At 52.6% G+C, this 22,742-nt stretch overlaps 2 protein-coding genes across 3 annotated transcripts; one reads left to right on the plus strand and one right to left on the minus strand.

Moving 5' to 3' along the window:
• Positions 1 to 255: 255 nt before the first annotated feature.
• On the plus strand, positions 256 to 2,721 carry PNKD (PNKD metallo-beta-lactamase domain containing). The gene is made up of 3 exons (XM_049888148.1): positions 256 to 335; positions 1,087 to 1,246; positions 2,307 to 2,721. Exons 1-3 carry the CDS (start codon positions 269 to 271, stop codon positions 2,455 to 2,457), a joined length of 378 nt encoding a protein of 125 aa, XP_049744105.1. The 5' UTR covers positions 256 to 268; the 3' UTR covers positions 2,458 to 2,721.
• A 665-nt stretch (positions 2,722 to 3,386) lies between these two features.
• Positions 3,387 to 22,386, minus strand: TMBIM1 (transmembrane BAX inhibitor motif containing 1). Of its 2 annotated transcripts, none has more exons than XM_049888146.1 (12): positions 22,280 to 22,386; positions 10,939 to 11,176; positions 9,481 to 9,581; positions 8,654 to 8,718; positions 8,384 to 8,437; positions 7,836 to 7,886; positions 7,299 to 7,338; positions 7,026 to 7,063; positions 6,758 to 6,845; positions 6,295 to 6,390; positions 5,169 to 5,222; positions 3,387 to 4,774 (listed from the first exon to the last, which is right to left on the minus strand). In XM_049888146.1, the coding sequence occupies exons 2-12, from the start codon at positions 11,138 to 11,140 to the stop codon at positions 4,628 to 4,630; spliced, it is 936 nt and encodes a 311-aa protein (XP_049744103.1). In that variant the 5' UTR covers positions 11,141 to 11,176; positions 22,280 to 22,386; the 3' UTR covers positions 3,387 to 4,627. The 2 variants fall into 2 exon arrangements, with proteins under 2 accessions (XP_049744103.1, XP_049744104.1); XM_049888147.1 differs by lacking the exon at positions 22,280 to 22,386 and adding an exon at positions 11,292 to 12,926.
• Between the last annotated feature and the right edge of the window lie 356 nt (positions 22,387 to 22,742).

Raw genomic sequence — 22,742 nt, forward strand, 5'->3', positions numbered from 1 at the left:
CACAGCGCAGAGTTGTGAGAAGGAACGGGGCGTGGCGGGGAGAACATAAGCTCCGCCCACCCTTACTCCACCCCTAACAGGAGTGAAACCAGCGAGCGTGCGCGCCGCCGTGGTCTCATGGGAAGAGTAGTTCTCCCGGGTCCACTCCTCAGGCTTCTGGGAGTTGTAGTACCTGATCTGTAGGCAGGCCGGAAGGAGTGGGGGAGGCCCCTTACGCAAACTACAATTCCCGGCGGGGAGCGCGGTGAAGGGGGGGTGGGATCTGAACATGGCGGCGGTGGTAGCTGCTACGGCGCTGAAGGGCCGGGGGGCGAGAAATGCCCGCGTCCTCCGGGGTAAGGAGAGGGACCCCGGGGAGGGCAGGGCTGCAGGGGATTACTTTTCTTTCACATCTCGCCCGGCGACAGCAAGAAGTCAAGGCTGTCCATTCATGCCCACGCCCCTCTGCAGGATCTTAAGTGACTGGGGCTAAAAGATACTCTCTAGTCCATCCCCCTGACTTAGGGTTACACGACACCTCCGGGGTCTTGCTGCGAGAGGGAGCCCCAAGGAAGCCTTTTAGACTTCCATGCTCCAGGTGTTTCACACGCACCGCAGTGCGGAGGAAAGAGCCCTGGGCTGCTTCTAGCGCCGAATAATTAGCGGTTTGACCTTGGGCGAGGGAGTCCATCTCTCGGAGCTTCAGTTTCCTGTTCTATAGAATGAGGGGATGGAATAGGCTATGTTTAAGCTCCCTTCCAGTTCTAACATTCTGCTGTTTTAAAACCTTTCCCCGAATTTCCTTTATACGGCTCATGTCAGTCCCACTGCAGTCCTTCCCGTCCAGTCGCCTGAGGAAATGAAGAACAGCGAAGCTCGAAGCTCGCTCTCCTGGCACCAGGGTGATGAACCCGCAGTGACGTCGAAGTGGCTTCCAAAGGTGCCACCTCGATGGCGATTTTCCCATTTCATTTGGATTCTCCCTGGCACGCGTTACTTCGAATTGCAGTCACTCCCCCTCCTCAGAACTCAACCACACCTCCCCAGCCCCTCCCCCAGGCTTTCTCCTCACCCCCTCATTCTGACTTTCCTAACCTCCATCCACAGGGATTCTCTCAGGAGAGAAAGCTTCCCAGAGCAGGACCCGGGCACTGCAAAGCCACAGTTCCCCAGAGTGCAAGGAGGAGCCTGCGCCCTTACCCCCTGAGCTGGAATACATTCCCAGAAAGAGGGCCAAGAACCCTATGAAGGCTGTGGGACTAGCCTGGTGAGTTTTCACTGCCGCTTTGCCCACCAATGGGGAGTGGAATCCAGGGGAGGGCAGGACCCAGAAACTTCTTCAAGTTTCAAATGGTGAGCTGAATCCAAGGTGTGGGGACAGAATTGCTGGGTGCAAGGATTGGAATGTCAGAGGAATTGGGCAAGGGGTGTGGGAAGGGGTGTGGAATTGAGGAGAGAGTGGGTTTTCTGTGGAGTAAGCTGAATTGGTCTGGCTTGAATATGAGTCCCTGGTCTTATCCTCCCGTTAGAGAGCTTGGGGTGAGACCCAAGTTTCTGTAATTAATTAATTGAAATCATGTGAGATTATTTTAGCTGTATAGTAGCACCTAGAAGGTATTCAGTGCATTGTTATTTGAATCTGACTCTGATATTAATACATATTTATTAATATTAAAAAAAAAGCAGGGGGAAATGAACATTTTTTTCAGCACCTGAGGTGTGCCAGTACTTTATAGTGTAATTTGTTAGTCTTTCTGAGATAAATATCACTTCCCCATTTCACAGAGGAGGGAACTGAGGCTCAGAGCTGGGATTTTCACCAAGTCTTGTGACTCCATGCTCTTTCCTCCACACCAAAGTGCCTCCCAAGTAACACTTATTCAGCTTAAGGAGCAGAGTCTGAGAGGGGATGGGGAGCAGTTCAGGCAGAGGGAACCTTTGCTAAGACTTGGGAGCTGGAAAGAGGATGGACTTTCTGGAGGATCATGCACAGTCTGTGTGGCAGGAGTGCAGGGTTCATATCGGGTAGTATCACACTACAGGGGAAAGGGGTGAAGAGGTAGGCAGAAACCCAACCACAGTGGGCCTGGCGTGCCATGCTTAGGAGTTTGGAACTTGACCACAAGTAATGAGGAGCCATTACAGGGTTTTAAGCAGTGTAGCACAGGATCCGATTTGTGTGGGGCCCTCTGGCAGCCAGCACAGAGGATAGAGGCAAGAGGTATTGCAGTATCCATGTAACTGGTGCAGCTAGAATGGGACTACCCCAACCCCTCTGGCTCAGGTCAGCCCCTCTCCAAACCCCGTGCACGTCTCCCTACCCCTAGGGCCATCGGCTTGCCCTGTGGTATCCTCCTCTTCATCCTCACCAAGCGGGAAGTGGACAAGGACCGTTTGAAGCAGATGAAGGCTCGGCAGAACATGCGGGCGTCCAACGCGGGCGAGTATGAGAGCCAGAGGTTCAGGGCCTCCTCCTAACATACCCCATCTCCTGAAGGTGGATCCCGGGTGCAGGCCTGAGGAACACTGCAAACCTCCCCTAGACTGTGTTAACCATGGCCTCCCTCAGGACTGGCTGTCACTCTGGTCCTGCCACTGAGGCCCACCAGGGGGCGCCTGAAGCCCAGGCTGCTGCCACCCCTCGCCCCTCCCACATCAAGCCGGCCAAAGGCAAATAAAGTTACTAAGATTTTGAGTGGAAAGGAACAGGCCTGGGTTTGCAAGTCCCTGGGGACGGGAGGGGCAGAGGGTGGGGCTGGTTACTCATGTGTGCTCCTTCTCACTGAAGCCTCAGTGTTCCCAGCTGGATGGTGGGGAAACCAGAGACTTAGGCTCAACAAGCCTAGGCTCAGGCCCTGGGGACCAAGCCCACTGAGCTGCTGGCCAGGAGGGTGTGGCCTCACTCAGCCTTGAAGTAAATAATAAAAGGAATCATATAAGACATTTAGGGTGTGGAGGAAAAATGCGCTCTTGGCTGAGTCCAAATGACTCAGTTTCTCTGGGCCTCAGTTTCCTTATCTGTTAAGAGGGATTGGACTAGTGATTTCTAAGGCAGGGGTTCTGAACCTGGGGTCCATATCCCACCCCATAGGCAAAATTGTGTGCAGCTTTTTGGAGAAGAGTTAATCGCTCTCATGAGCTTTTTGAATGGGTTGATGACCCAGAAAAGGTTAAGCGTCACCTCTCTGAGAGGTCCCTTCCAGATCCAGCACTGCAGGAGTTAACACTCCCTTCTCCACAGGCGATTGCTGAGCTAGCTTATGGCATCCATCATCAGGAATTACTGGAGAAAGTGTATCAGATTATCTTAGAAAATGGGAGAAATCAAGCCAGAATGTGGAGTAGGACATGGATGCCTTGGGCAGAGCCAGACTACCGCTCCAGGGCTGACATGTTTTTCATAGGGAGAATAACAGAGCCATATAGGGTTTTTACTTCTAAACATAAAACTTTATTACATTTTTGGTTGTATCCTTTTGTGTGATATACTTAGGACCAAGTACATGATAGAGAAATCATAAATATACCCTTGGGCTGATATGGCTTCCACCCCCACCCAACAGAGCGACCCCTGCCCCTCTTCCAACTTGAGGCACTTAGTGTTAAGAAAGTGGTGGCTTGCTGAGGCGTTGGGGCTCAAGTCTAAAGTTGCCCAGCAGAAGTAAGAACAAACAGGAAGTCGTCTTCGCAGGTCCTCCCAGGGTTAGCAGGAGGAAAGAACACAGAAGTCTTTGTGGGAGCCATGGAAGGCTTGGATATCGCTCAGATGGGGTGGGGAGCCCCAAGGCATTTTCTCTGCCCCCACCCCAGTCTCTCTTCACCCAGTTACTTCCTGGCCACACTTAAAATTGTAATAAGCCACCCCATCTCCTGACCTCACTTTCTGCTCTGAGCAGCCTGAGCACAGGAAACAAGAGGTGCCTCTGACCAGAGATCTCAGAAGCACCCAGTGAGGCTCCAAGCAGCTTTGGAGGATGGTGACCTGCTCTCCATCGCCACCACAAGCTATGAGGGAGCCCAGGGCAGGAGCTGCTCTGACTGGCCCCTGTATTTTACTTTGCTTGTTCTCCTCCTCGTGCCCACACTCCACCTAGATAAACAATATATACACACATACTGAAAGAAGAAGGGGTTGAAGCAGGGAGACCAGGCCCAGCTGTATAGACCTGAGCTGGCAGGCGCCATGGGTTGCAAAAGCCTCACAGGACAATGGTCTATAAGTCCAGATGACCGGATCAAAGCTCCTGGCTTTGGGGGCAGAGGGAGGAGACTGGAGGGGAAACCTCATCACCTTGAAGTCACTTCCCTTTTCATATTCCCTTTTAGCTACAGAATAGGCTCTTTTCATGCCCCCCTCCTCCCTGCCAGCCCCAGCTGCTAAGAAAAATTTGGTGCCACGTAGTGGCTAGAGAAGAAAGGACATCTTCAACCCAGTCCCTGCCGAGCCCAACAAGGGCAAGAGTCAATCTTGGCTCTTCAACCCCATCAGGTACCTACAATATCCACAGTCAGAGAGGCTACCACCCCCAGGACAAAAAAGGAAACTGGGCATCACTTGAGGGGCAGAAGAGTCTGAAGCCCAGACCCTGGTCACAGGGCCCAGCCCTCTAGGAAGGGAGAGCCCAGGGTGGGTGAAACGGGGTGCTCCTTAATTGCGGTCCCCAACCAGCTGCAGCACAAAGGTAAAGATGTAGACAATGTCAGTGTAGATCTGCAGGGCACCGGTGATGTAGTCCTCCGGGCTAATGGTGTGCTTCCGGTTCCCCAGAACCAGCTGCGTGTCGTAAGCTAGGAACTGCCGGGACACGGAAGTCAGGGTAAGAACCCAGAGCCCCAGTGTCCAGAGCTCACTTTGGGTCAGCAGATTTAGCCTGGGAGCTTAGGGGCACAGTGTTCTAGGGGGACACATTAATGAACTGCCTCCAAGTAAGTTACAGTTTAGGAAGGAAGACAGACACCCCAGTCTATAATGCAGCCTGCTGAGTGTTCTAATAGTAGGCAGTGTGAACAAAAGAGGGTGGGAATACCCAGAAAATTAACAGACACCTGTTGACAGTGGGGAGAGGGAAAGTCAGCTATGGCCCTACTCCCTGCCCCTCAAGCAGCCTAAATCCATGCTTCATTCCCTCAGCTCCTCCCCTCCACCCCCTCACCGCCCCATCCTGGAGAGAGGGCTGGGACTGACTCACCAGGGTGAAAGCAATGGCCCCCAGAGCGGCATAGAGCATGTGAAGCCAGGGAACCTACGAAAAAGGGGAACAGGAATGGGTTAGGACTTTAACAAAGCACAAGGGCTGAGGCAGGCTCTCAGTAACCACTTCCCCCAGGGTTCTGGAATCAGAGTGGGTCAATGCAGGAAGCTAGCTCTTCATGAAGGGACTACTACTGCCTTCCAGATCCTGGAAGAAATTGAGAATGGTAATATATTTGGAAGAGAAAACAGAGGCCATCCTACAAAGGCCAAATAAAGCCAGTCACAGCATCTCTTAGCCAAGCCAATCTCCAGAGTTAGTCAAGGTACAGAGGCTTCCACTGTACTTCTGCAAGAAGGTGGCTGAGTGGCAGCTCTGGAGGGGGCAGACCTAGGCAGGCACTGGTTGACGAGCCCCATCTCCTTTCCGCTAACCATGGTCAGCATTCAACAGAGTGGTTCCTGCAGCCCAGACTAAGGAAGAACGGCTGTGAAGGAAGGCCCCCACCCCATCCCCTGATGAGTATCAGAACCAGAGAGCACCCATAGGACAGCCCTGCTCCACACCCCTATAGGTGCCTCTCCTCAGAAGGGCAGGGCTGGCCTGCCAGGAAGTGGGTAGCCAGGCCTCATGTTTATATCCTTCCCCTTTCCTCACTCTTCCGTACATGGTTCCCCCATGTGGCTCCCCTCAGCCTGGGGGCCTCATGCTCTCCCCTAGCTGATGGACTAAAGGAGGGGCTGGATACAGCAATCCTTAAGAGATACACCCAAGCCCATCATCTCAGTCCACTGCATTCCAGAAGTCCTCAGGAAGCCTTCTAAGACTTGGTCTCAGCTGTCCAACAGATCTAATTCACCATTCCCACAGGAATGTGGTGCTGCTATACAGGGCTTCAGGTGCTGTGGCTGCCAGGGCTATCCGTCTCCAAATGAAGATTATTCCCTAACCAAAAAAGGATGGGGCCTTGGTGTTGGCACCACTGTTAGCCATTCAAGGGATTCTGGAGGACAGAGCCTGCCAGAAGCCTTTGGGACCTGGGTGGGGGCCTGTAACACAGTGCTATACAGAAAGCCTGCTCTAAGCACTGGGTTCACTGATTCCAGCCTCCTGGGACACTCACATATTTGAAGGACAGCACAATGGCAGTGATAATCCCAGTCACCATCAGCACAATTCCCAGGACACAGAAGAGGCCTGTACATGAGGTGAAGTCCACCTGCCGGGAAGGGAGCAGCAAGCAGCTGTCAGAAGACTGCCACCTGCCCCACCAAGCAGCCTAGCCAGCCTGGCCAGGCCCCACCTACCAGGGAGGCCCAGTGCTGCGTCCTGCCTCTGCCCAGGGGGCACAGGAATGACTGTGACCTTCTAGGACAGACATAGGAAGCAGTTTTGTAGACACAGATATGAGGGGAAGGGAATCAAGAGCTCTAAGGGAAATGCCTGGTATAGGGGTCTGGGCCTTCCCATCTTAGGAATCCCTTCTCCTTGGCTTGCTCAACAGTCAAGTCCAAAGGGCCATGTCTGTATAAGAAAGTGGAGGGCGGGGCGGGGGGGTGGCCAGGGAGGGGCCTCCATGCCCTCACCTTGGTCTGGAAGCAGAAGATGGTGACTGAAATGGATACCACAGCAGTGATGATCATTGCAATGATGACGGCTTTGGTATTATACATACTAGGAAGGAGTCGAGAGAGGCCAAAGGCATTAGCCATGTAGGGATGACTTCAAAATCATCACTTCCAGAAAGATCCTACCCAGATTCCACCCATGCAGATAACTGCCAGCCAGGGACCCCCACTTCCCCAAAATACACACTTCCCAAGGGTACTGGGGTGAGGCTGTCCCTGAATGTACCTGGAAATGGTACCCGTCATGAAGCCCAAGGCAAGAGTCTAAGGGAGGGATAGAGACAAGAATAAAACACTTAAAAAGAAAGTCAGCACGTGGGGGGATGACCACGGTGGATCATCAGAGCTGGGGACAAACATGACTAAGTAGGAAAGTGAAAGCCACAGAGGAGACTGAGAGATAAGATGGGGGAGGGAGCCAGGGACATCCTTCTGCAACCTTGTCCCCATGCCCTCCCTCGAACCATCTCCTCCCCCTCCCCCTCCCTTCTGGACTTACAAAGAGGGTCAGCAAGATGATGTTCCATGGGAAACGGCGTCTGAAGGGAAAGAGAAACTGTGATTAAGTGACATGGGGCTGATCAAATATTAGAGGCTCTTTTAGCACAAAGAAGTGCTTGGCTCATTTCCCTGGAGGATCAAGCCTTGACTCCGAGAGGCCTTTGGTACCTGCTCAGATGTTCTATGAAGGGGCAGCATGGGGCACAGGCCAGGACTATGGAGCCAGGAAAATGTGGACTCAGCTGCAGCCCTTGAGACGGTGAGAAAGTTAGCCTTTTTGGGGCCCTAGGTTTTTCCTACCTGTTAAGTGGTTAAAATGCTACATATGTTGCAGGTTGTTGTAAGGAAGACAGGCAGACAGTACACCCACATGGTCCTTTGTATACATCAGAACAGTAACTGCTATCATTATTGTCCTCATTTCTTCAAGTCTCCATTCATCTGCCATAAGGAGTCCCCTTTTTTTCCCCAAAATATTTTACCCCTCTCCCACCTTCTGCCATCCCTTCTCACTGTCTAAGCCTCCAGGACTCACCTGGGTCCCTGGCAGCAGGCAAGAGTCAGGTAGGTGACCAGGAAGACAGCACTGGGGAGGAAGAGATAAGGAGGTAGCCTGCAGGCCCAAACCGCCCCTCGGCCCCTCCTGACCCAGCCTCCCAGCCTCCCAGCACAGGAGCAGGTAGTGGGCTGGAGGCCCAAACGGCTCTCTGGAAGTCTGAGGGGAAGCTACTCAGTAGGAAGCAAGGACAAGATATTCCCCAGTCAGGTACACGGAGAACCTCTGTGACACAGGGATTCTGGCCAGAAGTAAGTGTAGGGACGCCATAGCAGATAGACTAAGGGAACACAGACACCATTTTGCAGGATGCATATCACCCCCACAGTTTCCCACCCCCACCCTCACAAGTCCTGTGATTCTGTTACTCCTCATTTAGCCCCACATACCCACACTTCCCATCACAGGAATCTGGCAAAGGCAACTTGGAAGGCCCTTCAAAAAGTATTTTGGTCCCTGCCCTGAGGAGAGTAGGTCAGCTAGGAACTGGAACTATTGCCCCTGAGCAGAGAACAGCGCACACTCACTAGGATGCATAGTAGACAGCCACATTTCTCCTCACGAAATCGCCGACTGGTTTCCTGTGGAGGGAGGAGGACAAGGGCAGCTCACACCACAACATGCCTACCTCTCTGCCAAGTCCCACCAGGCAGCCTGACTCCTTATCATCTTCTCTAACCGCCTGCCTCCCAGCTCATCTTCCCCATCCACCCATCTCTGAGAGCAGGGCTCTCCCCAACCCAAGCTCCCAGGGCCCAGGGCTGGTCAGAGTCGGGTAGAGAGGCCTAGAGACTCACACGAAGGTGAAGACAGCGATGATGGCTACTGTGATAAGCAGCTGGATGGAGATGATGGTGTAAACCTGGAACACAGGCGCAGGTCACCACCGCACTCCTGGCCTCTCCTAGGAAGCAACCAGCCCCCAAGACCAGAGAGCCCCAAAGAGCCCACCAGGGGGTCCCACTCCTTCCCTGTCTTTTAGTGGTGGCGAAGGCTTTTTTTCTCTTGGAGGATTTACTCTTACTTTGTTTTCACTCCACAGTCCTGCTGCAGCCTGGCCTAGAGGCCACCCCCACCCCACCTGCAGTGGGCAGTGTGCTCAGATGCTACACACATCCTCAGGGCGGAACACTTCTGGCTCTCCCCACCTCCTGCTGCTCCTTGGCATCGCCCCTCCCTGTCCTGTATCTGGCCTAGTTCATGAGTTACGTCCCCTGCTTCATTGCCATCACACTACGCATGATGGCCTCGCATTTCACGCAGCTCTGTCTGACGTCTGTTGTGTATCTGCTCTGAGCAAAGCACTGTGTAGACATGGGCTGGGGGACAGATGGGTTAGCAATGATCATTTCCGGCTTTCAGTTGCTTACAGTGAGTCTAGCTGGAGAAAAATGTCTGGGAAGACAGAGCACTTCCCAGATTGAATGTACCCTCCCAGAACAAGGTGAGGACAGGGACACTGGGCTCAGGGAGCAGAAGAGGGAGGGAGCCAGGCCCGGAAGCACAGAGAGGGCAGCTGGCAGCTCACAGGGAATGAGTCCTGGGGTAATACTGGCTCCCTCCCCCCACCTCTTCCCACAGCCAAGGGGCCCCAGCTACATCTGCCTCCCAGCCCACATCTCACCTTTCGGATGAAGGTATGTCGAACTTTCTGGTCATCCCAATCTCCAGGCCCAAAGTTGTCACTCACTGCCCTCTCCTCCCGACCATAGCCGTCACCTGGGCCTGGGGACAGATTATATATGACCAACTGGGGACCTGGAACACGTGGCCTCAATCCCAAAGCTCCTCACACACACACTCTCCCAACAAAGTCTCAGGTATCTCCAGCCAAAGACAAGTGTTATAACTCAGGTACTACCCCCCACAATCCAGGGCCCTCGGTGTCCCAAAGCTGGCCTGGGCACCATGTGGAGCTGTGTGACCTGCAGTGAGGGGTTCAGGTGGGAACCATTCCACCAGCATGCATTTATGGAGGGCCCTGTGTGCCCAGCACACAGCTGGCTGCCTAGTGGGGCACAAAAGCACGTGGTCCCTGCCATCCAGGGACTCCTGATCTAGGGGGCAGCCAGGCAGGAGCAGGCCGAGATCATCAGCTGGAATCCCTCCTGATGGGCACGATGCCCAGGGGATGGGTAGGAAGTGGCTGCATCAGAGCAGAGGATGGAGGGTGGGGAAAAGGAGGGCAGAAGAACACGTGTATGTGTGCACGTGCATAAGGCGAGGAACAAGGTGCAAAGACTGATCGACGTCGGGCCTCCCAGGGCGGAAGAAACGTTAAGGCCTCCTGGGACACAGATGCATCAGGTGTGTACATGCCCAGGATGAGGTGGGACTGAAACATCACTGATGTGCTACTATTTGCCTAGAGCACGTATACCCAGAAAGAGTTGGCTGCACACTTACTCCAGGATTCCAGGGACGCCTTGGGCACTCAGAACAGTCCTTGAATGCTTCCTTGGGAAATGCTTTTAAAGTCTGTGTATGAGTTACTAGGATAACAGTCCCACCACGTTCTAATCTCATTTCATTTTTGACCAACTATAGCCTTTTTTTTTTATATAGCCTTTACCTGCCATGATGTTTATCAAACTCTACTCCACATGACTTTTGGATGTTTGCAAAATCACATTTTACCTTAAAGAATGAGATTCATCAGCACAGCGGGTTTTTTTTTTTTTTTTTAATGTGTGTTGGGTTTCAAAGGCAATTCCTAAGGAAGATGGCAAGTCTGGGTGGGTGGCAACTGCCTTGTTGGGAAACAAGGAAACGGTCCCCTAAGGTAACCACGCTGAGAATTATCCAGCTACTCTGTCATCTGGACGTGCAAGTTCTGGTGTGGGGCTTATGGACTCAGTCTCCTTACTGGATAAAGGGGCTAGCCCATGTCTCGGAAACTAGGTGCCGAGGGAAAAAGTAGCAGGGTAAAGAAGACAGGAACAGAAAGAGAGATCCAAACAGAGAAGACAAGAAAAAGGGATTAAACGGGAAGCTGATGAGAAAATGAACAAAAAGAGGTAGCCTCATCTACTGCAATTGCTGCTTCCTCCCTCCCCCCTCCATGTGCCCCTCAAGGACTCACCATAGTTCATGGGCGTCGGGTGGATGGGGGGCATAGGCTGTGGGTAGCCAGCAGGGTGACCGTAGCCAGGTTGCGGGTAGGCAGGGTAGGCAGGGTAGCCACCCGGGAGGACAGATGGCTGCCCATAGCCCCCAGGGGGTGGGGGGCCAGGGTAGAGAGGGTTGCGGTCCTCGTATGGAGGAGGGGCACTGGGGTTGGACATGGCCGCTCAAGGGCTGAGGACCCCAGCTGCTTGGACCTAAAATGGAAGACAAGAACAGCAGTCATGAGTGGCCAGGCCTAGCTCACTCAGCCAACCCACCTCCCTTCCAGCCCCAGTCCAGGCCATCTCTGTGAGGAAGAGCCCTTCATACTTTCTCTAGGTCACAGCATATCCCTCTCTGCACACTGTCCACCCCTCCAGATCAACCCCTGGCCCTCCTGCCAGCTTTCCAGCCCTGGCCCTTTCTTTGCTGTACAGCCCCCTGGCCTAGGGAAGCAGCAGGAGGGGAGATTGAGTTCTGGAGCCCAGAGGGTTTCCTGAGCATCAGTGGTATGAGAGATGAGGCACCAGGAGGAGCCTGGGAACTCCCCTGTTCTCAGTTAAAACCTTCCAGCATCGGGGACTTGACGTCAGAACCAGGGAAGAAACTGGGAAGGCACTGACAGCAAAGGCTCTCAGTGAGTCACAGGGCCAGCTGGGGCCCATTGAAGGGGTCAGCCCAGCCCCCACAGCAGCTGGCAGGAGCACCAGGCCTGAATGCCAGAGCTGGGGCAGGGCCAAAGCTCCCAGTGGAGAGCTAGAGGAACAGGAAAACAAACTAGCCCCGGTGCCACAGCCGCCAGGCCCCAGAGGGGGAAGGGGCCAGGGGACTAGACCAGGGCAGGCTGAGTCTGGGGACAACTGAGAGGCCTGGGCAAGTGGGTGCCCAGGGGTGGCCACTGGGGGCTGGGGGCTGTGCAAACGTGCAGGCCTGAGAGAGGACTTTCTGGTTTCTTCAAGTAATAGCCCTGACACATCAGATAGGCGTGTGGCAATGTGTGTCGCAACTGTTCCCTTCAATGGCCTTGCCTGGGAGTGGATAGTGAGTGCAGGGCCCCGAGACCCCCTAAAAGAGGGAGACGCACTTCCCAGAGTACCCCAGGGTCTGGAACCCCTGTGAATCCTGCCTGTCTCCCCCCAGGGCAGTGGCTAGTGGCAAGATGAGAGAGCTGAGGGGTTATACACTAGAGCAAGTCAGTACCTTCTCTGCAGTAGGAAGACCCCACAGCCAGGGCAGGGCCGACCAAGCAGGTGGAGGGAACCCTGAAACAGAGCTAGAAGGGACCTCATGGTTGTGTAGCCCCGAACACTCACTTCAGATGAGGGAACCAAGGCCCAGAACAGTGACATGACCCCTGGGGCACAGAACTGGCAGGTTAGTGGCATAACCAGAATGGAAGTCTTCAGCAGCCTGGATATATGTCCTTTATGCTATGTTGTGTTCTTTATGCCACTTCCACCAAATAATCGTGCCCCAGGCCTGGTGTTTCCCTCTGAGGTGGCAGAGTTGGGGGCCTGGGAAGAGCTAAGCAGGATGCCCCCTGAGCCCTGGGAGGGAAAAGCCCTGAAAGAGTCTGGGCACCTTAACAGGGCTGCCACCACCCCCTAGGGCAGTTCCCAAGGCGTAGGCCTTCAGCACCCCACAGGGAGGAGGCACCCCCAAATTCAGGTCAGCAGATACCCTCATGGCCTCTGCTGGAAGAAAGAGAGAACCTGCTTCTCTTTGTAGGGCACCCCGAGAGTGGTTCAGGGATCAGATAAAGGATGGTCTTATCTCTTCTCTCCCTTCTTATGGAGACCAGGATAACTCAGAGAGGGGACAGTGAGTAAGCGGAGTGGGGGCGGGGAGGAGTCACAACAGGCTAGGTCTCTAAATGGGTTATTTCAAGGAAAGCTCTTCTCCATCTTTCCTAAGTAAATGGGCCAGAGCCACAGCCAGCATGTGTCGGGTCACAAATAACAAAGGCCTTCCTGACAGTGAAGGATGCAAACCAGGGTGGCAAAAGGGGTAGTGGTGGCGGTACCCCCCTCCCCAGCCCCACCCCAGGACATCAGCCAGCCAGCCCTGAGAAATCCAGGCACAAAAGAGAACAAAGAAAAGACTAAAATTTCAAGTGTTGTGAGTTTAAGAATCTGAGAGATATAAACTGCTTTTGAAAATGGTTTGGGCTTATGTAAGGTTAGGGAAAAATCCATAACTGGTTAAAATATATGAATCCCCTTAACAGGAAGAAAAAGAAAACTGTGTTCCCCTCCCTGGAGTAAGAGCCTCCTTCTCCCTACACCCTCCCATCCCTTCCCCTCTGAAAACACCCTTTGCCTCCACAAAGAGAACAGCATCCTCTTTGGTGGAAGGGGCACTGGGCAGGTCACACTTGAAGTAGGGTTATTTGTCATTATTGCCATCCTCTCAGCACCCCAGGCCTATGAGACATCCACCATTGGCGGAGGCGGCGGGGGCGGGGGGCGGTATACAGGGGGTTGGCTGAACAGGGCCCAAGAAGCACTGACAGAAAAGGCCCTGGGGCTGGAAGTGAAGCCACCAAACAATGACATGACCATGACCTGCTCCGTCACCTCACAGGCCTCAGGCTGCAGCTCTGTGAAATGAGATGGGTGGGCCAGAAGATTGCTGAGCTCACTTCCAGCTCTAACACACTGTGATCCTGGAAATTATCTGAGCAGCCAGCAATGTGGGTGGGGTCAGCCCTTTGCCCAGCCAGATGTCTGCCCCGCCCTCCCTCCTCTAAGCCAAGCAGGGCAAACAACAGGTACCTACCCAGACTAAAGGGGCTGCGACCACAGAGTAAAGGGTGACGCACAGAGAGAGGCCAGCCTTGGGTGGGCCACTTGGACCCCAGGGTTCAGGTCCAGCCCAGCTGGCTGCTGACTCACAAAGACTACCTCCTCCACTCCCTTGCCCCTCCCCTTTCACTCTTCTGGTTTCAGGGGAATTCACCAGTAGTCCTGCCTGCTAAGAACCACGGGCCAGTTCTCTGAGGGCGTCACCCAGCTAGATGCCTATCCTTACCAAAGCTGGCCCAGACCACCTCACCTCACTATGCCTCGGTTTCTTCACCTGGAAAATGGGTTTAATGCTAGGAATAGTACCCTCCACAGGGTTGTTATAAAAAATGAGAACACACACACATAGAACCCAACCCCTGATAAACCCCAGTCTTGTGTCAAGCTGGCCTCTGGGGTGAATGTTAGCTATTTTTAGTTATTGTTTCATTAAATCCTTACAATAGCACTAGACATACTATTATTATTATCCTTATTTACAAACGAAGAAATTGGGGCTTAGAGGAATTAGGTGACTTGCCAAAGGTTACCTAGCTGAGGTGTGATGAGGTCAAGACTTGGTCTCCAAGACCCACACTCTTAATCACTCTGCTCTAATCCCTCATTTGGACACTCTGCTTATCCTAACTTCTCATCGCTTCTACCGTGGCTTCCTGTGGAAGACTCTCTAATGACAAACCCCCCCGGAGTTGAGCTGATGACAGAAGATTCACACAGAACCCGATGCCTGTGTGAAGCCTACCTAGTCAGCGCTGTCCATTATCCCACCATTCCCAAACCCTGTCCAACTGCCCCAAGGAGAAGAGTGTGGTTCAGAACTATTGTTAGTTGCCATTGAGTCAATTCCGACTCATGGTGACCCCACATGTGCAGAGGAGAACCGCACTCCATAGGGTTTTCAAAGCTATGATCTTTCAGAAACAGATCGCCAGGTCTGTCTTCCAAGGCGCCCCTCTGAGTGGATTCAAACCACCAATCTTTCGGTTAATAGTCGAGTGCTTAACCATGTACGCCACCCACGGACTCCAGCTCAGAGCTGGAGAGTCATACATGGCATAGCTGCAAGTAAAGGCATCTAAAGTAGCCAACCCTCTTACTTTACCAGCCAACCAAACACAGTGCAGGCAGGTAGAGTGACTTGTCTTTGGTCACAAAGCTGGTTCTATAAAGACATGGGTGCAGGAGAGGGAAAGAGACTCCTGGTGTTAAGGCCAGGCAGGAGAGATGCTAAACTCAGACACGCTCACCTCTGAGCAATGCCAAGGAAAACACTGTCAGACCGGCAGGAGCCTGGGGGCCTGGAGACTGCTCCCTGGCTCCTGCCCAACCTATATGAGGACCCTGGCCACTTCCACATCACTAAGGCCTCAGCTAGGGATGAGGCTTAGGGCTGGCATCTGCCTAGCCTGTAGGGAAAGGGGGACATGGGCAGTGTTTACTTTCCTAGCTACGGCTAAAAATAAGAGCCAGAGAAGAGTGGCGAGTAGAAAGAGAGGGAAAAGGGGAGGAAGAAGATCAAAGACACAGTGAGGAAGATGCCCGAAGACTAGAATTCAGGTCATTTGAGTTCTGCTGGTAGGTATTCAAGGGGTCACAGTGTCCAGGGGCTAAAAAGGACCTTCCCACTGGAAGCCTGAATTTTCCTAAAATACAGTAGGCATTCAGCTTCTGTTTGAACAAACTCTAGTGAGGGGGGCAAGCACATTGGGTTTGCAGGCAGCTGGGATCACTGGCACATTCTTCCTCACACTGCCTATTACTGAAGCATTTAGACTGCTCTGTCCATGATCTAAGTTTGTCCTTCCCTCTCCCCACACATACACAGTTGTCCCCTACCAGGAAGGAGCCAGGTCCCCACCTGCAGGGCTCCAAGGCCCAGCCTGGGATGGCCACATAAGTGGGTGGGCTCTGTCAGATGCAGAGTAGGGAAAGCATCCCCTTCCCCTGGAGCCACCTCAGTAGGTCAGTGGGATGACCACACCCCCAGCCTACTAAGGCTCAGCCTCTGCTCAGGCATCTGAAGGGTTAAGGCCCTGGAATCTGCAGAAAGGAGGCCTGAGCTACTGGGGTTACAGAAGAGTCTGTGTATGTGGGAGGGAGGGACAGAGAGGCGCAGCTGACTGGTCCAGGCCGCCTGCCCTCATCCCTGCCAGGAACCGATGCCCAGAGCCAGAACGGAAAGAATACCTCAGAGTGTGCATCACAGGAAGCCCCACCCAGCAAGCACTGAGCATGGCTCCTGGCCCACCATGCCCAGGGCTCTGACAGGCTCCTGTCTTCCTTTGCCTTACCCTACCCCAGCTCCCCCAGCCCTTCTTGTCCCCCTGCTCTCCGCTCCCCAACAAGAAAACTTACCCTCCTCCCCTAGCCAAGTAGCCCCGAGGGCAGAGGAGGAAAAGGATACATGGGAGCATCCAGGCAAGTCACAGGCCTGAAGCACTCAGGGACCAAGGGGGCCTTAATATCCTGTGTCACCTTAGTAGTCTGGTATCAGCCGAGCCTCTGGGGGTTAAGAGGATAGCGCCAACAAGGACCAAGAAACTGAAACGTCAGAGCTGGAATGCACTTGAGAAATCCTGGTCACTTGACAGACAAGAAAAGCCCAAGGCTGAGAAAGTTCTTGCCCAGGCCCATGACTGACCTCCCTCTTGGTCATGGGTTTAGAACTTCCCTTCCCAGCCCTGCCCACTGTCTCAGAGTAAGGACCCAAGCTCACATCCACAGGAGGAACCAGAACAAGACCCCCATTCCCCCAGTTCTCTCGTGTCCTTCCTGCTCAGAAAAATAAGACTGCCAAACCTCTATGCCCTCTCCCAGCTAGAAGCGATCCTGTCCAGCCCGTCTCTAGGCAGGGCAGCCTCTCTACAGACCCAGGGAGACAGAGAAGTGTGTCTCCAGCCTCCAAGGAAAGCTAGGGAGCTCTGGACAGCACGAAGGGCACAACACTGCAGCTCCCCAGTCACCCTTGTCTCTGCGGGCAGAGCTGTGTGAGCAGGGTGGGCAGGCTCAGAAACCTCAGCCAAGCCAGGACCTACCTCAGGACGGCCTGGGTGTACAGATAAGAGGAACCTATTAACAGGTGCTGGGTGTCACTTCTGAAGCATAGCCCCTATCCACCACCCTCTATGTGTTTCATCCTGTTATCTTTTTAGTTGAACTTCAAGATTGGGGGGAAGAGAGACAGAGAAAAGTGACAGATAATTAACCACCCAGGATGGAGAATGGAGACAAATCCTTCCCTGCATGTGGGCCAGAAGAGAAAGGAACCCATATTTGCTGTGTACTTAGTACCAGGTACTGTTGTTGTTAATTGTTAGTTGACTCCCAGTCAATTCTGACTCATGGTGACCCCATGTGTACAGAGAAGAACTGCTTTGCAGGGTTTTCAAGGCTGACTTTTCAGAAACAGATCACCAGGCCTGTCTTCCAGGGTGGGTGCCTCTGGGTCGGTTCAAACCACCAACCCTTCAACTAATAGTCTGAGGCACATCTAATCCTTACAGCAGCTCTATGAGGTGGATATTATTATCCCCACTCTGCAGATGAGAAAACTGAAATTCAGAGAAAAACACATCTAAGGTCCCACAACAGGCAAACAAAAGAGATGGGATTTGAACCCAGGTCTGCAGTCTGATTTTCAAGTTCATGCCCTTTCCTCTTACATCCGGCTGGAGCAAAAGCCCCAGAGGCACCCCCACCAGTTATCTGTGTGAAGAGGCCACCACCTAGGATGAGGAGGGAGGTTCTAATGATTAAAAATGGCAGAAAGGAGCTGAGCAAGTTTGTTGCTGATACCAATTCCTTTTCCCTAGTGCAAAGTCAATCCTATGCTAAAGCTCTGGGTAAGGAGGCAGGGACCTGCGTTCTTGTCTGGCTCTAGTACTATCTCCACTGTGTGAGTGAGGCAAACCACTTCACATCTCTGGACCCAGTTTTCTCATCTGAAGATGAGCACCCTGAACTGAGAGGTTAAAGTCCATTCCAACTTTGACAGTTTCTGATTCTGAGTGAATCACATGCTTCCTAAAGAATCTTAGCTGGGGAGTCTACTGTTGTGAAGCTTGTCCAGAGGAAGTCTATGGAAGTCTGGTATGGGAATGGCCATAATCTTTCCCCTCCCATACCCTGTTGCTGTCGAGTCGATTCCAACTCATAGCAACTCTATAGGACAAGGCTATAATCTTTTTTTTTTCCCCGCACTGTTGTTTTGTGACATTGGTTACCAACACCACAACATGTCAACACTCTCCCTTCTCGACCTTGGGTTCCCCATTACCAGCTTTTCTGTTACCTCCTGCCTTCTAGTCCTTGCCCCTGGGCTGGTGTGCCCCTTTAGTCTCATTTTGTTTTATGGGCCTGTCTAATCTTTGGCTTAAGGGTGAACCTCAGGAGTGACTTCATCACTGAGCTAAGAGGGTGTCCAGGGGCCACATTCTCAGGCTTTAAAACTATAATCTTTATGGAAGCAGATTGCCACATCTTTCTCCCACAGAGTAGCTGGTGGGTTCATACTGCTGACCTTTTGGTTAGCTGCTCAATGCTTAACCATTGTGCCACCAGGTCTCCTTTTCTCCTCCCATACCAAAAAAACCAAACCCGTTGCCGCTGAGTCTGTTCCAACTCATAGCAACCCAAAGGACAGAGAACTGGTGTGACCGGTGGACTTGAACAGCTGACCTTTTGTTTAGCAGCTGCGCACATAACCACTGCACCGCCAGGGCTCCTTTTCTCCTCCCACCCAAACTGTTGCTGTTGAGTAGATTCCAACTAATAGCGACCCTATCAGGAAACCCACAGGGTTTCCAAGGAGTGGCTGGTGGATTCGAACTGCCGATCTTTTGGTTAGCAGCCAAGCTCTTAACCACTGTGCCACCAGGGCTCCTCTCCCACCACACTGCCTCCATAATCCTGTCTGGATCCTAAGACTAGCTCCTCCTTGGTGCTCACTTACCCCATAGCCTGCAGAGACACAGCATGACACTGTAGAGAGGAAAGAATATGAATGAGCCAGGAAGTCAAGAGTCCCAAGTTCAAGTTCTAACTCTGCCATTAACTGCTTTGAGAATCCAGACAAAGGACTCACTTAGCCTCCTTTCCCCCACCTGGGAGTGAGTGCTAATCAGCCCACATGGGGGAGAGGGGAAGGGGCTAGTTTATCCAGAACCAAAGAATAGAGAGCTAGAATCATCTATCCTGGCATTTCCCAAACTGCAGTCTAAGGAACACTGCCCCCAGGAGACCTTATTGGATGAGCTCTGAAAACCGAGGTGTCTGAGAAAGGACACTGCAACCTACATCCCCTTCTTGGAGGTCATGAAGCACAATGACATACATATTAAGCCTCTGAGAAGTCTTGCAGTAAGCAAACCTGATTAACTTTGTTTTAACCCAGCGTTCCTTCAAACTTCCTTAAGCCTGAAACATTTTTATCAATGCATACCTATTAATGTCCCATGTGATGCTGATCTAAGCCACCTTTGTTTTATATAGACCCAATCCTGAGAATGACTCCTCTCTTAGCTCCTCATATCTTAAAACCTCTTGTCCTTATACCGAGCCCCTCAGAACTGTCACATTAAGTACTAGACATGCTCCCATACATACAGTCCCAGACAGCTGCTGCTACATAACCTCCACTGTGGGATTTACCACCAAGGGCTGGGAGACATCTCCAACTAACATAGCATCAGAATGCCAGCTACCCTAACATCACCTCTATGTGATGGGAAAAAGTACAAATCTCATTCTGTACAAGAGTAAGGACTCATTATCTTCTTCCTTGACCAATGTATTGGCTACCCTCTAGGTACCCAGCACTGTGACCTGTGAACTTCTGGATATCATTTCTCCTTCAAAACAAGGCCCAGGTTTTGGTCTAGAATCCCAGCATCTTAGGGCTGAAAGATTCTGTCAAGTTCAACCCCTCCACAACATTCCCAACAGAATAGTTTCAGATTAATCTGTTGCAAAAGGGCAAATATTGTATGAGACCACTATTATAAGAACTCAGAAAAAGGCTAAAACACAGAAGGAAACATTCTTCTATAGCTATGAGGGTGGGGAGGTACGGAGGGGGTATTCACTAACTAGACAGTAGACAAGAATTATCTTAGGTGAAGGGAAGGACAACACGCAACATAGGAGAATTCAGCACAACTGAACTAAACCAAAAGCTAAGAAGTTTCCTGAATACAACCAAACCCTTTGAGGGACAGACTAGGAGGGGCAGGGGTCTGGGGATCGTGATTTCAGGGGGACATCTAAGTCAACTGGCATAACAAAGTTTATTAAGAAAATGTTCTGCATCTCACTTTAGTGAGTGGCACCTGGGGTCTTAAAAGCTAGCAAGTGGCCATCTAAGATGCATCAATTGATCTCAACCCACCTGGAGCAAAGGAGAATGAAGAACACCAAAGACACAAGGAAAATATTAGCCCAAGAAACAGAAATAGCCACATAAACCAGAGACTCCATCGGCCTGAGACCAGAAGAACTAGATGGTACCCAGCTATCCCAATGACTGCCCTGACAGGGGACTCAATAGAGTCCCTGATGGAGCTGGAGAAAAGTGGGATGCAGAACTCATATTCTAGTAAAAAGACTAGACTTAATGGTGTGACTGAGGCTGTAGGAACCCCAGAAGACACGGCCCCTGGAATCTCTGTAAACTCTGAACTAAAACCATTCGAAGCCAACTCTTCAAAGATTAGACTGGACTGTAAGACATAAAATGATACTCGTGAAGAGCGTGCTTCTTAGTTCAAGTAGATAAAAAAAAAAAAAAAAGTAGATACATGAGACTAAATGGGCAGTTCCTGCCCAGAGGTGAGATGAGAAGGCAGAAAGGAATAGGAGCTGGTTGAATGGACACAGGAAATCTGGGGTGGAAAGGAGGAGTGTGCTGTCACATTATAGAGAGAGCAACTAGGGTCATCTAACAATGTGTGTAAAAATTTTTGTATAAGAAACTAACTTGAGCTATAAACTTTCACTTAAAGCACACAAAAAAAAAGGTGGAAAAAAAATTACTTCTAGAAAGCCCACGTCATGGTTACCCATGCTGTTTGCAGAGGTCTTCTACCCAGTGAGCTATATGAGTTTCCATTCTCTGGCTCTCAAGCATGTGTGTCCCTTCTCTGTGGCTTCTGCTCTTTCTGAAGGGCTGGGTGGGAAGTCTTGGGGATGGAGGTGCCCTGAAGCGGATGGCTTCCTGGCTGAGGTCTCCATTTCCAGGGGAGGCAGCTAAGCTGAGGTGTCATTCCCCCAGCTCATAACATTAGGCACTCCCTACACTTATGGTATAACCCATCATTACCTCTGACGTGCCCACTTTTTTAGAAGTGAGGCACTGAAGTCATGGCACAAGCAGACAGAGGAAGTCAGGGCCCTTGACACTGTGTGGTCACAACCACTTCTTTCTAAATTATACACTGGGACTCTGTCTGAGTCCTCATGACTGGAGACAGGGAGAGCAGGCAGGTTCCCCCTTTGCCCCAAACCAAGCAGCCAAGGAGGCACTTGGGTCCCCTGCCACCAGTGGCCAGGCCAAAGGTGCCAGCTTTGAAACCAAAGCTCACCAATGAGATGAATATTTCAGAGCCCCAGAGAACTGGACACCTGAGGGACCTTCCATGGCTCCATCTCTGACCCTGGTTCCCAGGCCTACCCCTCCCGCCCCCATTTATCCCATGTCCGGGATTGTGGGGCAGAACTCTGACCCCCTGGATACCAAGTGGAGCCACATTGGAGTGAGAGGGGTTTGAGACCCCATAGGACATGAACTGAGAGGACAAGTCTGTTGAGATTTGGCCCACAAGATCAGGGTCAAAGCTCCCCAGCAGACTTCTACTTCCCCTCCCACGCTTCCCTGGCTCCTTCCCCAGTCTTCTCCATTTGCTTCCACGCTCTTCCCATTTCAGTTGTTTTTACTCTGACCCAAGGAGACCACTCCTCCCCGTAACTTTCTGAACTAGCCCGGGGGCAAATGGCTGGAAGCAAAGTAATGGTGGCAGGGTGGCCACTAACCCACGCCCAAGAGGTTGGGCTGCCCGCTGGCTCCCACCGCGTCGCGGAGCTAAGGACCTTCCCTTCACCTGTTTACACCAAGGCTGGCAGCGAGGTCGGCGCCAGGTCCTGTGCTGTCTCCCCTCCTCCTCCCACCAGCTGAGGGCCACGACAGTCCCCATTCCACACAGGTGGCCGCTCGGGGGCTGCCCCGTGGACACGCCCTGCGATAGTCAGGCCACTCGCGCCAGAAAGAGGGCGACAGGAGGGCACAACCCCCATCCCACAACCAGCCGCCCAGCTCCCAAGGCTGTACTGGCGCCACACGCCCGGGGCACACAGGGAAAGCGAAACTTCAGCCCGGGCGAGAATCCCATTCCGGCGCGGCTTCATGGGCCGGAGCGGACCGGCCCGGGACTAACTCCCGGAGCGGGTCGCGCACTCCAAGAAAGTTTGGGGGCCAAGCCCGGGGCCGCCCCAGCCCTCAAACGCCCCGGCCCTTTAGCTTGCCTGGGCCGCTCCGAACGGTGCGTTCCGAGCCTCTGGGTGTTGCGAGTCCTGCTCCGGCTGGGCTGGGCTGGGCTGGGCTGGGCTGGGCTGGGCTCCGCTCCGCTCCGCTCTGGCTGCGCACCGCGCCCCGCCCCGTCGCGCGGGCGGAGCCGCCCCTTGGGGCGGGGCCTCGGGCAACGCCAGGGGGCGCTGGTGGGCAGCCTGGCAGACGCCGGGGGTCGGCCCTTCGTCCCACCGAGGTTCTCCCAGCCGGCGCGCGCCTGTATTGGGCACGGCAGCAATTTATTAATAGCGTTGGTGGTTATTTTCGGAGTTTAAAGGCAATGCATGATCGTTGCTGGAAATTTAGAATACACACAAAATGCGAGGAAGAAAATAACTGCTCATCACTCCCAAATCCCAGCGTGAAGCAATTGGATCAATGCTTCTTTGCCTATGTATCTACTATGTACTCGTTTTTCTA

Source organism: Elephas maximus, chromosome 6, assembly GCF_024166365.1.
Source record: "Elephas maximus indicus isolate mEleMax1 chromosome 6, mEleMax1 primary haplotype, whole genome shotgun sequence".
Classification (NCBI taxonomy): domain Eukaryota; kingdom Metazoa; phylum Chordata; class Mammalia; order Proboscidea; family Elephantidae; genus Elephas; species Elephas maximus.